This window comes from Anarhichas minor, unplaced genomic scaffold, assembly GCF_050575085.1.
Source record: "Anarhichas minor isolate MPS153535 unplaced genomic scaffold, ASM5057508v1 ptg000028l, whole genome shotgun sequence".
Taxonomy (NCBI): domain Eukaryota; kingdom Metazoa; phylum Chordata; class Actinopteri; order Perciformes; family Anarhichadidae; genus Anarhichas; species Anarhichas minor.
Genome location: NW_027466474.1, coordinates 8247916 through 8262730, shown reverse-complemented (window position 1 = coordinate 8262730; position 14815 = coordinate 8247916). Strand labels below are relative to the sequence as shown.

At 42.0% G+C, this 14815-nt stretch overlaps 1 protein-coding gene across 1 annotated transcript in view; it reads right to left on the bottom strand.

Moving 5' to 3' along the window:
• Nucleotides 1-11311, bottom strand: part of trpc7b (transient receptor potential cation channel, subfamily C, member 7b) — a 43156-nt gene extending 31845 nt beyond the window's left edge. Inside the window, exons 1-2 of the mRNA XM_076103640.1 lie at nt 10818-11311; nt 3292-4054 (exon numbers count right to left, since the gene is read on the bottom strand). Of these exons, the coding sequence (XP_075959755.1) occupies nt 3292-4054; nt 10818-11311 (1257 nt within the window). The remainder of the gene's footprint in view (nt 1-3291; nt 4055-10817) is intronic.
• Nucleotides 11312-14815: the final 3504 nt, after the last annotated feature.

Below are 14815 nucleotides of genomic sequence, written 5' to 3'. Positions count from 1 at the left end.
GAGTGCTTATAACTAATATTATACAGCGCCATAAGAAGATTATAACGATTTATATGTACGTTTAGACGGGCTACAAAAAAAAAAAGTACCAAAATATGTACTGCATTTGGTGCACCTACTGACCTTGGACATCATTTGCATTCCTCCAGTGTTTGACCCTTTTATTGAGGGAGTTTCATTCTAGTATGACTTGAACAGTATCTCTCTTGAATATAAAATGGTGCAATCAGTTTAGTGAAGTCACAGTGTGTTCGTTATCTTAAAAACCAAACAGCTGCAATATATGTCATGCATTTTAAAATCTGGCCCTTTAGGCTTGGAAACCTGCATGTTAGATACGGTTGGTCAAAAGGCTCATCACTATCAGCAAATGAAAAAGTAAATTATGGACATCAAGCATCTATTGGCCCTTTGGGGGACTTGGAGGAGAAGGAGGCGTTTGGTGTATGTCAGCTTTAGGCTGCTAAGTGAAAAACATCAATAACAATCACATGACTGTTTACATTCAGGGAAAGGAGAGCGTCAGGGTAGTGCATGTACAAGAATGTTTTCTTAATCATAGGACATCATAAGACACACATCAAGAACAGACATGCACATACAACACACACATGCAGCATATGTGAAAATCCAACCACAATTCAGGGTATGTGCTTCGTGCCTTGGGGGGCTGAGATAAAGGAAGGGGGATGATTGTGAGATTGAAAATGGAGACTGAGCAGTGTGAAGCAGAGTGAGAATGGTTACAGATGAGGGAACTGGGAGGGACATGAGCCAAGCCTCAAACATGGGGAGAGAGAGAGAGGAAGATGTAAGATGGAGGGATGAGAAGAAGAGAGAGATAGAAAGAGTTTGTATTACTGCACTTCAGTGGACATTCACCACCAGTATAGCTGTTTTTCACTTTCTCTGTGGCCGTGTGTCTTAATTTAAACTAAATTAGACTAAAATATCTATGACGCAAGAACAGAGTGAAATGCGATGTACAAAATTAAATAACACCCTTCTCCGCCTCTCTCTGTCTCTCCCAAGGGTATGTAAGTGTGTGTGTGTGTGTGTGTGTCCAGAGGCTTTTATGAGAAATTGATGGGCTGTCAAGAAAATGAAGATGCTTTAAGATAAATGTTAGGCTGGTTATTTAATTTTATCAGGAGGTCCTGATATGCCTTAAGCAGTCCCCACTCTCCACATAAGCCTGCAACATGAAACACTATCACTACTCTCATCTCTGCACTTTGACTTTTGCAAGTGTGGGTGAGAAAGTGGTGTTAGTGTTTGCTTGCACTTGACTGTGTGTACTGTACATACATTTCTTTCTCTCTAAGTGGATACAAAAGCTCTGTCCCATGCTGCATTCTGATGCTATACATATACATTTAGCATGTCAACATTGCAACATTAAACAAAGAACTTTTACTGTGTTAGCATGTTAGTATGCTTTATTGCACTAATCTCAAAATACAGTGGAGGCAGAGGTTGTTCATTAATTTGAAGGGGCAGGGAATTCTCCAACTTCTAAAGGATTCTGGATTCAGAGCATTAATATAGAAGCAAACAATCTAATTGCAATGTAAAGATATAGTGGAGTAATGTCTTCCTGAGCAGAGAATGAAGTCTATGTGAGTTGTAATCAGAGTTTCTCTGTGTTTTGTTGAGGTTGCCAGGCCGTCCGCCTGTCCCTGCATGTGAGTCTCTGTGTTGTGCCCCATTGGCTGGCTCGTGGCCACCTCTCTGCACTGCACTCATACGGCGGTTGCAGCTGATGACACCGTCCAGACCAACGGTGTCATCGCAGAAACGTAGCGCTCACTCCGGTCCGGTACCCCCTCAGGTAAACACCGTTAGCTCTGACCGTGCTGTTTGCACTGTTAGCAGTTAGCCGGCTCCACATTGAGCGCCGTGTGAAGGCAATAGATATGCTCTGAATTCTGTATAGAGAACCTCTAAAGTTGAGAGTTGGCCGGTAAATAATGTTTCATTCACAAACTATACCGTCAAACCCAGAAAACAATAAGCAAACATTGTTTTGACAATAATTGAGAAAATGTGATCTATGTCCTACTTTGATTTCTCCTTATGAAACAGGGCTGTCGCAGGCTATTGGCACTCTCTCTTCAATTATTTGATATTTCAACGTTATGAGAAGATGATGTGAAGAACAGCCGGGAGACAAATAAAGAGAGAAGACAAGGGGTGATAATGAGATGTTAATGAGGCAGATGAGCTCCAACGATGTGTTGGAGCTCATCTGGTCCCACAGGTGAGCTCTTCTCATTACTTTGTCTGGAGACAGGGAACAGAATGACGAGCAGAAAAGCTGACTGACAATTACAAAGGTGGGCAGAAAACATTGAGGAATGGATGAAAGAGGACAATCAAAAATATGCAAAGAGCGGAGGAAAGAAATGCAGTAGCACATGAGCGAACAAAGGGGGACAAATTAATTGTTATGTCATTAGGCTATTGTTCTCTGATCGGTTCAATTAGATGATCCTGCTTTCTACATTAATGATCTCGGCGTCCACATGAGACTCTATTGCTCACAAAATGTCTTACAAAAATCTTTCGCATTTTCTTTCCTTGCTTTAGCTGACAAACGTTAGATAAAAAAAAAATGATTTTGAGCAAGTTGTAGTTAAGAACTTACAATAGGAATAGTTATTCAAATTTTGTTTTATTTTTGTTCCTTGTGAAGCATGGCTTTAAAAATCAGTTTGATTATTTAATTTCTTTATACTGTAATAATACAATAATATCAAATGCAGGGAGGTTTGAAACTTTGCAGCCACAATGTGCAGTGTATGATTTAACCACCCATACATATAACAACCCCACATCAATTTCATATATGTGTTTTTGCATTTATTTGCCATTTTGTTATACACATTGATAACAAAAACTTTTCTTATTGATATAGTAATAATGATTATTTTTCTATCGGCCAGCCCTAAAAATGTGCTCCGAGTGTTCTTTAACTAAACCTACCATCTCTACAGCTTGGCTCTCAATTGTAATTGGCTGACACATTTGTTGTACCACCCCTATTGTTGACAATAAGTTCCTTAATCTTGTTAGTGTTTGAGCAAAGCACTGTATGTATTGTGTGTGTGTGTCTTCTGAAGAAGAGTATCCCTCTTTTTCACCTTCCTCCCCTACGCTACTCTGCCAAATCTTCGGTCAACCCGTGGCCCCCATATGGAATAATACGTTTGTGAAGTTTTGGGCATTTAAAAAAGCACAGGGATAGAAAATGTATAGGCAAAGATGTTGAGAAAATAGAAACCACCTTACCTTAAACTCGGTCTCGATGTTGGCCAGTCTTGCCAGTTCATTGCTGAGCTCGAGGGCGGTCAGCACAGGGTCTTCACTGCTGAGTGACAGGTAAGATGCACTGGCCAGGCCTTTGTATGCATTCATCCTGGAGCGTGAGTGACTGAACGCGTCTTGCTTCTGTTTCTCCATGCATTCGAAACACTGACAGAAGTAGTCGTGAGGCCTTTCAATGCGGGCCCCCTTCGTCAAAAGGATGTGGACGATCTCATACTCCAGGCAGTGAGAAGCCAGGATGATGGGCGTGACATCATGTGAAAAACGTGTTCCGTCCTCGTCGTAAGCGTAGAAGTCATCATCACGCATCTCCTGCTCCAGAGGGCTCAAAGCAAGTCGGAGACCTCCTCCAAAAGCAGGGTGGGCGAGAATGGCTTCAACGATTCGGACATAACCCTTGGAGATAGCCAAAAGCAGGCCGTCACCGATCCTCGCCAAACCATCCTTTTTTAGAAGCAGCTCAGTCACTTCTAGGTGCTCATTGCCCACTGCCAGCTGCAAAGAATTCTGGCCCATGTAGTCTACACAATTGAAGTTAAGGGTTTTGGACTCTTCCAGCATTTTGCGGACCACAGGAATGTTTCCGTATTCGGCAGCATCCAGGAAACGCTCCTCCTCTGCAGTGAGGGCCGAGCCACGTTCATTGAACATGTAGGCTGGGCCCCGCACTGCCTGGCGACGCCCCTTTTCTCTCAATGTGGTGTGCCGGCGATGCATGGCCTCCACCCTGGGGACAGTAAAGTGGAGAGCAAACAGTGGGGAAAATAAAAAGAACAAGGATGACAATGATGAAAATTGAGGGAGGAGACAAAGAACGAATCAGAGGAATGAGTGATGAAGTATTAACGAAGGAAAGAACAGTGGAGAGCAAGAGAGCAAATGATGGCGGCAAGAGGAAACGACAGAATCATTAGTCACATCAAATGGACAATGGTGTAACGGGGCAAACAAACTCATTACTGTCTCCCTATGTGGATATCCTCCGTGGACAGGAACTGGTCAAACATGATCAGCAGTGCTTAACACAGACTTCTCCCCTGACCCCAGAGAAAGCCAACCAATCCATCTGTGATGTATCCGTCTCCGGTCAAATCAATGAACTGCTTCCAGGGTCAAAGCTTACTGTGGGGCCATCTCAGGTCAATAGCTCTGATTGGTAAGAGAGAGATGAAGCTGTCACCTCAATTGGCTCTGGCATGACAAACTCACACTACAAGTGAGTGATGGTCGTTCCAAAGAGACTCTTTGGCCAGTGGCGAATCTGTCATTATCAACACATGCGTGCACACAGGCATGAACATGTACATTGATCAAAATGTCTTTATTTGTTTTTCTTTCTACATGGAGCCCCATTTCCAGTGACACACTGTCAGATCCCAGCAGGACAGAGAAGGTAAAAAATATTCTTCATCAAAAGGGACTTGTCAAATATGACTAGCTGTACTTTGCACAAACAGAACCACTGGTAATCACAGTGCACTTTGTACTGAAAAACACATTTCACTGGGACTATTGTACTCCCCCATATGTATTTTAGAGACACATTGATCTGCCACAACGTCTGCATCTGCTGTGTGGCCTGACACTCTGACCCAAATAGTGAAAAAAAAAGCCTTGATGTATCCCAAAGCTGGAGAAATGAGAGGGAGAAAGACTGAGTGACAGTGAGTGGAGGAGGAGATACTGGATATGGGTACGCTTTGAAATAAAAAAGTGGGAATGGGAATACTAGTGTTGTTGGTGGAAAATGATTATCCAGAATAATTTGGTTCTCCAGTGTGAAATAACTAATTTAGACTTGAGATTGAATTTATAAAATGCTAATATGACAATTGAAACAATTCTTGTTGAGTGAACTAAAAGGAATCTTGCCAACCTGAAAAACTTGAACAGCATAACTAAGACCTGTTTGTAAGTCAGGCTATTTGTGTGTGTGTTTGCGTTGGTGTGTGTGTGTGTGTACACAGAAGGCTGGACATTGAAGGAAAAGGTGAAAATGGAAATCTGTTCGTGGTGGAAACATTCCCTGGGGGCGTTAAAGGATGTGGAACTGAGGAGATGAAGAGAGCTCAGCAAGGCAAATCACTGTGGGAGAGGGTGGGCGTGTGTGTGTGTGTGTGTGTGTGTGTGTGTGTGTCTGTGTGAGAGAGTGAGAGAGAGAGTGAGAGAGTGAGTGAGTAAGAGAGACAGAGAGTGTTAGTCAGTGTGCGATAAAATTGTATAAAAGTTCTGCAGATTTTGATTTTTGTTTTACGCAATCAGCCGTTTATGCCTCAGGCTGCCAATCAAGATGACACAAATCCATCTCTCTTTCTCTCTCTCACACACACACACACACACACACACACACACACAATTGACTATCACACACATAAGGTGCATCCATGGACAAACATACAGAACGTGGACACAACATGCATCATCTGTAAATTGTGATGCAAATAAACACAAAAAGCATGTCGTGAACACTTCCTTTATGAAGCTTAAAAGGTTTTAAAAGGTTTTTGTTTGTTAGGGCCATTGTTTGTCATGATTTATTACAATGCATTATGCTGTAGGTTGTACCCAATATCTCCCTTAACCCCCACCACACACACACACATCCACAGATATATTTGTAAGCAATGGTAATAGTAATGAGGGGACAGTCTGGCTGCCAGCCCATTTAGATAACCTTATAGTCAGGTAATGAATCGCCATTTTCCATCCCTCTCTAACCTCCTCTCCATCCATCTCTGACTGTTTGTGACTCTGATCTGAAATACAATTTACTTGCATCATTTTTGTGCAGAATTACAGTCACAAAGACAGGAGGAGTCAGACATAATGGATATGGATGGATATAAAGTGTCTGTGTGTGTGTGTGTGTGTGTGTGTGTGTGTGTGTGTGTGTGTGTGTGTGTGTGTGTGTGGGGAGGACTAAGAGTTAGAAGAAAGATGAGTGAGTGAAGAAGGGATTGTGTATGCATGTCTGCTTATTTGTACATCATATTGTGTTTTACACTCAAGGACTTGTCACATTAGCATTGTTGCAACCAAGACGACCAGACGTTATTCCCTACATGGGTGTAGCCAAACATGATGTCAGGCTACAGGGGTACACAAACCATTTAATACAAAGTACGCCTATATTGTACACACTCCCATACCACTACAGACGTCTTTCTTTCTGCCTGTTGAGCAGAAGTCCAGTATTCAGTCACCTCTAATCCCTGCTATGGTTCAAAAAACACCTCAGAAGAAAAATCCTTTTCACCTTTCATTTCAATTGAGTGTTAATGGACTGGTTGGAAGTAACTTGCAATGTGATTTTATGGCAACATTTTTAATCCCTAAACCAAACACTGCGCCAATTCAATCTGTTACTGAGTCGACACAGCTCTCATTTTGTTGTTCCAGGTCACTCAGAGACCCGCTCCTATTAACAACAAAACTCTCAGTAAAGACAGAAATGATCTCGCACCACTGCTGCTGGTGATTCAGACTATATTCCAACACACCATTGCAGGAATCCCCATATCCAGCCAAGCTGGAGCTCTTTCATACCAATGCTATTTGGGTTACATTATATTGGCAAGCATTATTGATGTAAAGTGATATAGGTAACCCACCAATAATAAAGTAGATCCAACCGATTTTGTTTTTGAGTTACATTATAGTTGTTCATTAAAGTTACATTTAGGTGGCTTTGGGGAGTTTTGATCTGTAACACTTTAGAATTAGCTGCCATTAAACAACAGTCACACCTCTTATATCCGGCTGACAGCCAGAAAGTAATTGTTTTCATGAGCTATGTTGTTGAGGAATCAAGTCGAGAAGATATTGTAAGAATGTTTGAAGTCAAATGAATGAAAAATACCTGGTTGGGGGCAGTACACCTAGAAACACATGATGTGAGTGATGTACAGTAAGTGTAAATAATAGTGGGTTATAACAAGCAAAATGTGCCATTTAACACAGTTTTATTCTAGTCGATGTATTTGAGCACATAGAAAGTGCTTTTAACTCAATGTTGGAGATGTGAGAACAACAAATGTAGAGGAAATGTGTACTAAACACTTACAGTGCATTCAATGATAAATATCATGAACTATTTGTCACTTACTGGGAACTCTTCTGTCATGAAATCTGTATAACCTTTTTGCTCGAGCTAAACTCTCTAATGTTGGGCCACCAAGTACATTATGTTCAGTTCAAGCAATCAAGTAGGTCATTTACCGGCAAACTGGAGAAAAAGAAAGGAAGAGCAGAAGACGAATCAGGGTTGAAATCAAATTTTGAGGATAATGAGTGAAAAAGAAGTTTAGACTCAGCAGAAATATTTACAGAATGTGCCAACGAGTTTACAACTTTATCAGTACACAAACATGAGCAGAATATCTTCAAGAGTTAAACTCTCAGCGCTCTCTCCCTCTTTATCAAATACACACATGGACACTCTCTCAAGCAGTAAATTGCCAATTTTTAAGATCAAAGGTGAGTTGCTCTCCATATTTTGGTAATGAGAAACAGGCATGTTCGTCCTCTCTTACACTCTCCTTCACACAGAGACACACACACAAGCGTCCAACATTTAGCCGAGTCAGGCATCCAGGAGAGCATATGCTTCTTTTCCACGCAAGGCCTTACCTCTTGAGCACGACGCCCCCAAATTTGGGGGCTCTCGGGCTCAGAACCCCTCAAACTCACATGCAGCAAATAGCCTGATTATTAGCCAGTAGTGTGGACACGGCCACTTTTTATTTTCGATGAACCAGCAACGTGTGGACAACAACATCATATAAGTCACTTATTATAAACTCCAAAGACAACTATAGGCTACTCATATAAGCACAAAAATATCGTGGCATAAAAGCACCAAATCCTGGCCCGAAATCGGCGCTATGAGTACAGTAAATCAATGTTTGTACCCTCATGCTAACGGCTACCCAGTCATACAATGCATTTATTAGCATTAGCACACGTGGCGGAACACGTAACTAACTTCTGTTTTACGATCCGTAGAAGCACTAAACCGTTGGTGGATGATCAAACGTACCTTCATGCTGAACTTCGCCGACAAAAATCGTGGTTATGCGCCCAAGTTTTCTCAAAATATGGATAATAACGTCGCGGAATTTCCGTTCCAAAGCTGTAGTCATTGCTGCCAACTGCATACTGTTGACTTCCGACTTGTTTCCAGAATAAGAGCGGTCAAGGGGGCTTGGGCGAGTGGTCAGACTGCCTGCGACCGGAAATTTCCGCCGGGGTACACGCCTCACTTCTGGCAACTTTATTCTATGAAATCTGTTGACGATCACCACCAAATTTGGCACGAGTCTTCCTAAGACGATGACGCGTCTAAAGAGGGGTTGTTTTTGGAAATCGACCGAGGATAGGCTGAGATCCAGCCACACACACACACATGCAATGAGAAAATCCTACAGATGACAGCCAAAACTGGCTCTGATGATGTTATGAATATGAATATGATTCCTATTATCTGTATTTGGATGTATTGAATCATATGAGTGATAAAGAAAGTGAAATATATAGTTATATAGTGTATAAAAGTACAATGTAAGAGCTGCAACAGCTGGTTCGAAAATGATGCCTCGCCTGACTAAAACCTCTTATTCTTAACTTTATTCCACTTTATTCCACTTTAACCTTTTTTTAATAACTACTGATCAGTTATGCTATGACTTGGGAAAGAATCAGGGAGCTAGCTGCATTATTTCAATAACCTTTTATCACTGAAAGTGCATTTTTCCCAGGCGAGGCTGAATATTTTCACTTTCAGCTGTGTTATGTCTTATTCTCTATATTAACCAGCAACATATTCACAATATGACCAATGTAAACTATGTCACAGGTGTTGTGATCTGATTATATCAACAAAACTTATTAAAATCGACCTTGTAGTTACAGAGCTATGGTCAGTTTTGTAGGGCTATGCTTTTTCGCTCAGAGACCTCAAAAACGGCTCCGAGATTAAGAGGTTAAGTTGAACACTGGTGTATCAAAGGAGCAGACCAGAGAAGATCAAAGAGACAACTCTGAGGCCTGCCATTCGCAATATCTGATAGGCATAACTAAGCTGGCAGTGCTACATGAATAACCATTACGTGTCACCATTTATGTCCCAGCTGTGCCTCTGGATGTTTCCTGCATGGATGCAATGGACTGTGTCCTCCAAAACGGTCTTGTGAGCACTTATCTCAGGCTTCAAGACAGAGGCCGAGCGGACCTTCTCACTGTTGCAAGTCTCCAGTCTGCGATCAAAGTGGTCGCACATGTGGTCATTTTTTGTGTGTGCGAGTAAGAATTTCACGTGGTCGCATTCATGCAAGTCTTTTCAAGATAAACTTCTCGGACAAGTATACTAGATGGCTCGTCAACAAATGTAAGTGTACAACTGTCCATGAGGGGCTATTTAATTGCAGAAATACAGATTATTTCCGAATGTTGCTTTAAACATAAGGTCAATTGGGATAATTAACTGTATATAGGGCACTGTAGCATTTTAAAAATGACAGTTCCCAAGTGTTTCTGTGCAAGTCCTTGTGTGCGTGACGAGTGACATTGTGGGGATGTACTCTGCAAGCCAATTTCTGTAGTCTGCTCAGTGTCACATGATTTTGTCCTGTTGTCTCTCTCTTACTCACACACACACACACACACACACACACACACACACACACAACGCACACACATACACGCACAATCCCCATTGACTGATGCTTATGCATTTGCGCACCGGAACCAATGAAGATGCTCTCTCTCAACACAAGGACGACATATGGAAAAGCTACAAAGACACACCCATTCATTCCAACTCAAGCACACTTCAGCACAAGCTAAGCTAAAATAACAGCAAAGTTAGTTAGCTATAGACTCAATTAACACAAATTGAACACATCTACTGCAAATGTTCCATTTAAGAAGGAACATCAGTTTGCAATTCAAGCAGTGAATGACAGAAAAATATGTGACGACCCTCTAGTAATACTGATCACTGGCTGATCCTCAAAGTTTTAAGACCCTGCAGGAAAAACCCCAACAACCCAAATTGCTGGTTAAAGGAATGTCCAATCCCTTACCCATCAACTACATGCCAAGGCCTGGTGATGTAATAGGTTAATAGGTGTAATAGGTTACATCACAGTCCAGTCCCATTGATGTAATTAAAACACAGCGTTTTGGTCCAAAGCTGGTGACTGGCTCAGGGAAAATCCTGCTGCTTCACTCTACTCTCTCCAACACTGACCTCTACTTGTTGACTTCCCAGGTGGATTAGTAACTGTTGATTAAATTCTCTCAACCCAGAACAGCTTTGCCATTTCTAAACTATTGCTCAGCAGCCTCTTTGCATAACTGCAAATTGCAGAGTTTATATACAAGCACATGGACTCTACACAAGGCCGCGTGACACTGGTGACTTCTACTTATGTATCATGTCTCTGGGTGGATGGACAAAAGTTGTGGGTGAATATAAGAGGATGACTCACGTTTGCCTGCTTTCGGAGTTGAACCCGGTGTCGATGTGCTCAACGGAGTGGTTCCCGTGGTCCCCGTGGTCCGAGCCCTCCGGTGCCCGGTGGAGTCTCTGTCCGCGGTGCTGAAAGCTGTCAGTGTTCGCCGCGCCTCGTCCTCTCCACTTGGGGAACGGGTCATCGCAGCGGTCGAACAGCGCATCTGTCCGCACATCCTGCCACGAACGAAACGGAGAGCCGGTGTCCCCGATGCTCTGGTATAACTTTGGCGGTGTGGAATGTGGGGAGTCCCCGGGGTCCCGGTTCTCTGGAGACGGGTAAAGACACTCCGGAGTGGCGAGGTAAGGCGGGTCTGCGTCCCCCAGCAGCGGAGAGGCGGAGGAAAAGAGGTCCAGGGGCCGCGGTGAGGAAGGTGATCCTCGGGGAAGACAGACAGGCAGAGGCGGTGAGGGAGACTCAGACAGATGGGCTCTCTCGCCGCTGTCGGCTTCGTCTCCTTCGTCAAACATTGGGAGAGTTCTTGAGCAGCATATACTCTAAATAGGTCTGGTTATGTGGCAGACATCTAACGATGTTCGTCAAAGTTTTAACAGCTCAAGTTTCTTCTGAGCGGCGCAGCAGCGACGAGCCGAGCCTCCACCTTTACACAAGAGTGCGCGCACTAATTAGAGCGCACCGAGAGTGCGCGCGCAGGGAGCCAGCCTATTACACATTGCATTGGCCTACAAAAAATACTATAGTCCTCACATTTACTACCAAGAAAAACACATTTTCATTCTGAAATACTTGAATGCCTTTGTATCTTTAAAACACTGCGCTGTTCTAGCCTATACACATATGAGGCCATGTAACTCAGTTGTCTTCTTATTGACGACCAGTGGTTGGTTAAAACTACTTAAGTGGTGTAGCCTACTTAAGTGCAAATTCGAGGTAACCACCTTTACTTTACAAGTATTTCCATGTTATTTCGACATATCTTACTCTACTACATCAGGGAAATGGTGCAGGCTACTCTCTACCCTTCTTGTCCAGTAAAAATTATATATTGTCCAAATGTAGTGATTTGATTTGAAGGCTTGTCATAAACTGAAGGATGAAGTCTTCCTTTATGTACTTCTTAAGCTAAATTAACTAAATCCCCGTATAGAATATGATGTATTGCTGTAGATGAAACTACTCAACGTATAGAAGAGTTAGAATAAGATCAACCTTAAACATCTACAGCAGTAAAGTGCAACATATTCGGTAATGCAGCATATTAATCCCAAAACATCATAGCTGTGGTAAAACACTGACAGGCAACATTTTACTGAACGATGAGTACTTTTAATTTTCATACTTTTAGTAAATGTAGCTGATAATATATTGGCATACTTTTACTTGAAGGTTTAGAATGCTACTACTTTTACTTCTTCCACCACTGCTAAAGACCAAGCACATTACCAACGTTTTACCCCGTCAGAGAAAAACAAAACAAAAGAAAGATGCACCAAGTGACCCGGGAGAGTGGGTTACAGTAAACTGCAGTAATTGTGTAAGCTGCAAGTTATATTACAATACAAGTTTTTGCACAAAACTGTACAGTTCTCTCATTTAAAACGTTTATATTTTACAAATTTGTTGTTCTGGACTTTTGCAGTACTTTGCCTGTATTTTTATTTAATCTTAATACTTGTATGCACCAACCATAAACCTTATTCTGATTCAACAACCCCTTCTTTAATGGAGAGCTTGCAGTGTGACCGGACCCATTTGTTTTGAACTCATGTTTCAAATGAGTAAAGCGGAGCGAGAGAGAGAGACCGAGGGAGAGAGGAGCCATTGAAGGAGTTGGCGGTTGGTTGGGAAGTGAAGGGGTTAACATGACCACCTGTTGTATGCCAATTACTTGTTCAGACATAATCTTGTTATTGCTTCAGATAACAAGCAATTAATACTTAAAGTAGCCCACATCTAACCTCAGTGGTAGGTTTATATTAGAATACTTGCTTGCCTTTTAGGTTTCGACAAACCTGAACACAAAACCTTTTAAGGGGTCTCTGTACTAAGATATTAAAAGGAAAATAATAGTGTTTGAATGTGTGTGTGTGTGTGTGTGTGTGTAGTCCTGTAATTAGAGGCAGAGACTTCCTGCAAGCCCACACGGACAATAACCAGTCCTAACCTAGTGCTTTGATCTATCCTTGTTTTCATGCACACACATAAGGACAGATCACACAAATCTAATCAACACACATGCCAAACTGTTTTTACTGGTGTTTGCATTTGTGTAGAAAATAGTTCCCAAATCTGTCTAGAGTGAGGTCTGTACTGTAAATTATTCTGAATAACTGCATTTGGTACAGCAACATATAGGCCTAATGTCTTTATACGCTTCAGGGTTTCTCTATTTACTTTTAGCTCACTTCAGCAAAGTGAAGAAGTCATATCTAAGAAATGTTTTAAGATTTATTTTTCCAAGGGAATTAGGAAACCAAGGGAACTATAAAAATATTTGAATGTCCGATTTTTACATCTTCCCGCCATTTGAGTGATAGCTTACAAATGGAAAAAACAGCAAAGAAGCCCTGCAGGAATAATTAATTGTCGTCTCATCTGTGGTCTGATGAACATCACATCCATCAAATTCAGTGCCACATATCGCTATTTGATGTCAGCTGTCTTATTTGTCGACACTGCGTCAAGGCTTTTGTCATAATGTAAGCGGGTGTGGTTTTGCATTCTTTTCAAAATCATGCGGTGGGTGAATTTAGGCTCCGACCTGCGGGTACAGTTACACTTTAAGGATACTGTAGAACTGGTACAAGCAACAAGCAACCACCAGTTCACCTTTGGCAAGCTTCCACTGAACCCTTTCATACCAAGGGATCTATATGCTCTATACATCCAGACCTGGTGACCTTGTGTGGAACAACATCTAAAGGTTGCTGAGTATTATTGTTGCTGAAGTTGCTCCTTAATCCATCTGAAGTCTGACTTCACCTCCATACAGAGATTAGTGAGAATTGGGACAAACTGTCTACCACTGTACATGACGTCCTGAGCGAAAGTCACAACACACAGGTGTCTCTTGACTCCCTCTGTGTGTGTGTGTGTGTGTGTAAAAGAGTCTGCTATTGTACTCTTGTTATATTGCTTTGGGCTTTTGAAGTACAAAAGGGTTGTTGCAAGTGTGCAGTTTCAAAGCTACAAGAAGATATTTTTTAAAAAGGTTTATCGAGACTATTTTGTTTTGGCAACAGGCCAAGCATTGAAAGCGCCATCGTAAGAAGCACAATATAAAAGACATTCTGTGTCCCGGTGAGTAAGTGTAACAATTACGTAGAACTCTAGTTATCCAAGGCACACTATTCATCTTCCTGCTTCACACTAATAAGCCACTGCAAATGTGCAGAACCAGTCTTACTCTTTTAGGAATATTAATTTATTGAAATTACTCATTTGGCCATTCAAAAGGGCAAATCAGTATTGGATAATGTAGGGTCTCTCTGTGGGTTGACGTTGTCTGGCCTCACCTCAATCACAGCAGGAGTTTTCTCAAATCTGTCACAGGCCGAACCCTTGCTGGGAAATCACTGATTGAGGGTGTTTATAAAAACTAGATACTTGAAAGTTTCAATCAAACAGAGCAGTGCAGCAGCACGTCCCTGACCTGTTTGATACTATTTTAAATTACAGTTTCACGGCACACACACAGTAACCTCTTGATAATACAGTTCACTAGAACAAACGTCAGGTAGGATGACAGTAAAACACCACTTCAACCCTCTCTGGCAGCCCAAACGTTAAAGTATTCGTTTCTCACTGTACATATTAAGCACACTGAGATCTGCCGAAACCATGTCTGATTCCCTTTACCTTCTACCTATGAACCAGATGAGAGCACAAACTGAAAATTCACCAGATCTTAACACCTGATTATACATTGCACACATCTCCTGCCCATTCAAATAGGCCGTGGGTTAGGTATGGTGTGACAGCAGACCGTCTTCCTCTTTACAAGCCCTGCTGTT